Source organism: Carya illinoinensis, chromosome 8 (assembly GCF_018687715.1).
Source record: "Carya illinoinensis cultivar Pawnee chromosome 8, C.illinoinensisPawnee_v1, whole genome shotgun sequence".
Classification (NCBI taxonomy): domain Eukaryota; kingdom Viridiplantae; phylum Streptophyta; class Magnoliopsida; order Fagales; family Juglandaceae; genus Carya; species Carya illinoinensis.
The window spans coordinates 24,626,066-24,632,196 of NC_056759.1; the positions used below are offsets into that span (position 1 = coordinate 24,626,066).

Here is a 6,131-nt window from a genome sequence, read left to right on the forward strand (position 1 = left end):
ATATAAATTATGTCGTTTTATTAGGCTATTAAATATAAGCATGTGTTCAAGTGCCTGGAGACAATTATTTAATCCAAGCATGGGTTTACAACTATTAAATAGTAAGAACATATTAAGGTGCTCAACCAAAAAGTAATAACTATTTCTGCACATCACGTGGACTTACAACCAGTACTGATGAGATATGATTGGATATAAAATTATGGACCTAAATTCAAAATGGAGTAGGTTTGGCCAATTAGCCACATAAATGGATGCATAAGCCGAGTATGTTTGCGCCATCGCCCATTGACCTGTTTGCTGTTAAATTCGTGACAATTGCAAACCAACTCGTTTTTGGATAAGTTAGAACTGGATTAGGTGGCAAGGAACCATCTAGATTGGCGCAGCAAGCTTCAAATTCCTTTTCGTTTCAATGTTTTGTTCACAAGCATCAGTTCTTTCTTTTTCAGAAACCAGAACTTTCAAAGGAGCAGCACCAGGGAGAGGGGATAAAGAGCAAATATGTAAAAAACGGTGTAGAATAAACGTAAGGAAAGAACATATGGCACCGATTTTTGCTTGCAAAAGTTTTTGGCAGGAGACATAGAATGGATTAAGTTTACTGTAATTTAGCTACCTCATTATTTGGTACTATGAAACAGGTTAAATTCTGGCGAGGATGTGAATTTGGCCAGTTTACCACTAAATTACAAATGCTCTAACACAAGACACAGGTCGCACTACCCCTTAACTGCGCTAATGGAAAATACAGAGTAAACTTCCGGTCACCGGAGGAGGAACGACGTCAGAGGCCCCTCAATGGAGTCATAGTCCCAATCAGACTAGGACTCATCCACTAATAAACCATTACCCCGTACAAACAAATTTGAGCATGCACTCTATAACTTGAGCATAAACTATATAAGTTGAGCTAACAAAAAATTATCAAGCATATTCTATTAGTTCTTTATCTCCCCAGAAAAAAAGAAAAAAGAAAAATAAAAAAAGAGCAAACACTCTATAAGTTGTTAGGCCCCCTCAAAGTACTGGCATTAATGAAATTTCAACGCAAGCCCCACTAGCCAATATATACTAAAATGGTCATAAAAACCAGAAAACTGCAAACCAGCTTATAATTTATAAATAACGACAAACGGTAGTGGGCATGCTAAAAACAAATTAGGTATCCTTGGTTTATAGTTTCCAGCAAAGATCTTATCAATTATTCAACAAGATAATTCCGTAAATTAAAATCATATGCAAACACACTATCATTCAGGAAATGCACCGGATAAAATAAAAAAAATATCACCACTTATATAGACAATATCAAGGTTTGTGAAAGGCATTCTGAATAGTTTTATTTATACAAATGAGAAACAAACTCCAAAATTTCAAAAGAAAAACCAACAGCAAAATATAAAAATAAAAATTACAATTCTCAAAGCTAATGTGTGTGAGAATTCAAATTATTTATCTGAAATATACTAAGACTTGAACCTGAAAAATTACTGCAGAAAACACATAGATTTTGTATGGAAACATATAAAGAGTGAGATATACAGATAGGAATTCTCATCAATTTTGTGTAAAATGCTAAGTTTATACCTGATATGAGACAATAGGTGAGGTTCAAATGCAGTGGCAAATTCACAACGCTGCTTAATTAAAAAAGATCAATACCTTTTAGATCTTTACAACCTCACAATGCTGCAAGCACAGGAGAAGGATGCAACCAACCAAACATTTACCACTTACAAACATCTTCATTTCCCCCCTCTTGGATATACTGTGGAAGATGTGTAATTGTCAAATGTAGACACCAATGGAACCAACTGCATGATATGCCAATTTGGCAGGTAATAACAGCAACAAACCCTTTTGCTCATAATAACTTGAAATGATGGCATTAAGTTCAGAGATCATTTTATTACAAACAACAATCAGAGCATAAAGGGTATAAAACATATTTACAATTCAACTTCAAATAATCGGACCTGATTTGCGATTCATTCCAAGATATCCACTAAAATTTTCCAAATGTCCAAATTCAATGCAGTGAATGCCAGTCAAAACTCATAGCATTAGTTTACAGATACACAAAATTCATGAAAATTGTTTGCATAGTCACCTTTTCAATGGCATTAGTAGCATTATTAGCAACAGCAGGAGTATTCTTTATACGGCTAACACAATAAGATGTTACAAGTAGACACCAAATAAAAAACCCCATTAACCCAAGCTCTTGTTCAAGAAAAAGTAATGGAGCAGAAGTAAGAAGCAGATGAAAGGAAAGAGAAAAGCTAATTAGCTTGTACAAGAAAAAGTATGACTCACAGCAAATATACTTGGTTATTACTTATTAGCAATGAAGTAATTACTCAATAAAGGCCTCTACTGAGTAATATTATCTAATCTGGTTGCACACCTAGCATTGCCCACCAGAGGTGAATGGCTTGACACTTCCTGAGCTCAAAACTCAGTTAAACTTCAAGTATATTGAAACAAAATATTACAAAATACATTTGAAACATATGGCGGATGGAAATGGCATCAAATTGCTCTATAACAGCATTTCAGCATCTTCACTAACAAATTTTGAAAATCTAGCACACTACAAGTACACAAAAGTACAAGAACTATGCTGTAGATATGGAGCTCTAATTAATTGGGGGGATGGAGGCATGGAACGATCATAAGCGCCAAACTAACTTCTATGCATTACACTCTCAATTCAATTGGCTGTGTGATAAAGGATCAAATGGCAGGGAAATGCTAGCCTATGGACAATCAGATAAATCAGCATTCAAGCATCATTAGCAACACTCAAGAAGAGCATTAAGCGTAAACAGGTTAGCAATCAGAAATTGTAAGGGTTAGGCAGCACAAGAAAAGTCAAGCTAGGTTATGACCAAAGCCAATAAGCAGGTTTGATATAGACAGTAAGAGCAGATCATGTAAGAGCAGATCTCGTACTCAGCGACTTCCTTAAGTTAATAATCTATTCAACGTACACTAGTTTTAACTGGTTTCCAGTCCAATATGAGAACAGTTACAGGAAGTTTACGATACAAGCACACCCAGCTTTAAAACATGAGTAAGGTAGTTACTGCACCTTATCATTGAGGTTAATGCACAGAAACTCTTCAGTATAATAAATATTTCTATCAAATAGCATTTTTAACATGCTAATCACATACATCATATCATCAGGGCACAATTAAAAACATTAACTTCAGGAAACAATGGAGATTCAACCCCCAAAATCCCGGAGTGTACTTTACGTTGCAATTACTTTTCATCAGCCAAACTTTGCAATGAAAGATAATAAAGTGAGAGGACAGATCAATCTCTCTCAGAAAAATGAAATATTTAAAATTGACTTGAAGTAGATGAACATTCCGTATAGATCAGCTTATGAAGCCTTAAAGTACAAAGTTGTTCATGGTATTGAAAACCAAGAAAGCCTTTCACAAAAGCTTCTGAAACCACTCTTGAATCGACTTATCAACCTTATTAGCCGACAATAAATAAACCACCATGGTTGCAGTTGTTTCATCTGCAGAGAAACCCTTGTCAACCATTATTTCAATATATTCTACTGCCCTTGATGTCTCATCATGTTGCAGTAATCCTTGGATAATTGTGTTATAAGTGATACTGTTAGGTGAACAACCACTCCCATCCATTTTCTCGAGCAGCTCACAGGCTTCATTTATTAGTCCCTCTTTGCATAGTCCTTTGATCATTATAGTGTAAGTGTAAATATTAGGTTGCAACCCTTTGGTAGAAAGACTATAAAAGAGCTCTTTTGCAGTCTGAAGCTTCCCCGCACCACACATAGCATCAATCAAGACGGTGTAATTCACGATATCAAGGTCCAACTTTGTGTCTTCCATCTCTTGAAGCAATGTCATTGCCTCAGCCAATTGTTTGTTCCTAGAAAGACCACTTAACAAAATGGCATAAGTGTGAAGATTAGGATGTTCCCTACAAGCTTGCATCTTATGGAGTAGCTCTAACGCAGCCCGAGGCCTCCCCACTCGGAAAAAGGCATCTATAAGAGTGTTGTATGTGACAACATCTGGAATCATTCTCTTGCTAGGCATTTCAAGAAAGAGATTCATTGCTCCATCAATTCTCTTACTTCTGCAATAACCATCAATCAAAGAATTGTGCGTGAATATGTCAGGCTCTATTCCTTTCTCAATCATCATATCAAAAACTTCTCTTGCCTCCGCCATCTTCCCTTGCTTGCCCAAACTGTCAATGATTGTGTTATACGATGATATACCAAGAACAAAATTTGCATCTTCCATTTTCTTAACTGAGTCAATGGCCAGACCAGTTTCACCTACCTTACACATAGCATTAATTATAGTCCCATAGGTAATTTGGTTAGGTTTATATCCTTCCTCCCTCATTTCATCAACCAAATTAACCGCTTCAGCAATTTTTCCACGGAGACAGAGCCCCTTGACTAAAGTGTTTAGAACCGCAGACTCATGTTGAAAACCAAGTTTCAAAATTCTTGCCAAGACAGAGAACCCCATATCCTCACGGTTCAAATGACAGAAGCAATTAATCAAAATAGAAAGAGTATAATTATCGGCAGCAATTCCTAACGATGATTCCATTTGTTTAACTAGAGAGATCACAGTTGAGTGATGCTTCATTCTTGCAATTGCTGTCAGCAGTTGATTAAAAACCACAATGGAAGGCAAAGGGTGCATGTGGGCCATTCGATCAAACAAGCCCATGGCCTCACCAAGATTCCTGAAGCTCCCAGTTTTGCATTGATATATTACATATTTCAAGAATTGCTTGGGGCTTTCCTCATAATTTCGCGCGCTCGTGGTAGAGTTGGTAGTAAGACTACGAAAACAGCATGTGTTTGGTGAAAGGGGCGGAAGATGCCATACACGACGATAATACATAATTAACTGATTCGAAAAGAAGAGAGTGTCTAGATTTAGAAGCGGTACCCATTGAATATTTCCAGAAGAACGAAAAGTATAAACAGCTCCGATGATATAAGCAGAGGCGGAAGCTCTATTAATCATCTTCATCGTCTCCGGCTCTCCTGCCCATTTTCACAATTGTTGAGTTTGGAAGAGGACACCTTTCCAGAATCAAACACAAAGTGATAATGTTATATTAGAACATTAACAAAATTTCGAAGGGCAAATTAGATACACGAGGCCTATGTCCTAGAATTTGCTATTCTATTTTGTTCCTTTTTCTTCTGTGTTTTTTTGTGACGATTATGGCCTTAAATCATCGAGTGCGGGGTCTGCAGAATAATCACATTTGTGGTTTGTTTTGGGGGTATTATATTCTAATTCTTGTTATAAATAAATTTGTATTGTATGACTACATTTAACTTTTATTATCAACTAGGTTTTAGTTTTCAATTAAAACTTTTGTACTCCTATATATATAAGTATATTTCTAAGTTCAGATGATATGAATAACAGAAGCGTCTCTCTCATTCTCTCTCTTTGTCCTGAAAATTCTCTCTCTTTTTATTGATTCACAACACGGTATCAGCATGATGCAAGAAAAATCTTTCTTCTACCGCATGGTTCTCGATTTTATCTCTCCATCTTTCATGGGACAATTGGATTGCTAAAAACCCAGTTGGAGAAACAGAGAGGCAATGCCCCACAGCTCAAGATTGTGAGCATGAATTACAGAGTTCTTGAAGGGGGAAATCGGACGGCGACAAGATATCCATATCCGGAGTGCGACTGATCTGGATCGATCACTGCTCCTTGTTGTACTGTACGGACAGCTTGATGCTGCTGGGCCACAACAATCGATACGCTTTGGACTATGGTATGTAGATCACCATAGCTTCAATCAAAGAAGGAGGTGATAGAGACTTAGAGAAGGGACTGATGACTCCACCGCCAAGTCAAAACCCTCTTGCTAAGACTAGTATGTATTCCTGGCCAAGCTGGCCGAGCAAGCCGAGCGCTATGAGGAAATGGTTCAGTTCATGCATAAGCTGGTGCTCGACTCGACCCTGGCCTCTGAGCTCTCTGTGGCCTACAAGAACGTGATAGGCTCGCTCCGAGCTGCGTGGCGCATCGTCTCTTCGATTGAGCAGAAAGAGGAGGGGCGCAAGAATGAGGAGCACGTGGTCC

At 37.5% G+C, this 6,131-nt stretch overlaps 1 protein-coding gene across 1 annotated transcript; it reads right to left on the reverse strand.

Moving 5' to 3' along the window:
• Positions 1 to 3,104: 3,104 nt before the first annotated feature.
• On the reverse strand, positions 3,105 to 5,397 carry LOC122318365 (putative pentatricopeptide repeat-containing protein At1g12700, mitochondrial). Its single transcript, XM_043135648.1, has one exon. The coding sequence runs from the start codon at positions 5,049 to 5,051 to the stop codon at positions 3,453 to 3,455; it is 1,599 nt and encodes a 532-aa protein (XP_042991582.1). The 5' UTR covers positions 5,052 to 5,397; the 3' UTR covers positions 3,105 to 3,452.
• Positions 5,398 to 6,131: the final 734 nt, after the last annotated feature.

Coding starts and splice junctions, on each gene's coding strand:
- LOC122318365 (XM_043135648.1), bottom strand. CDS start 5,051: ATGAAGATGATTAATAGAGCTTCCGCCTCTGCTTATATCATCGGAGCT.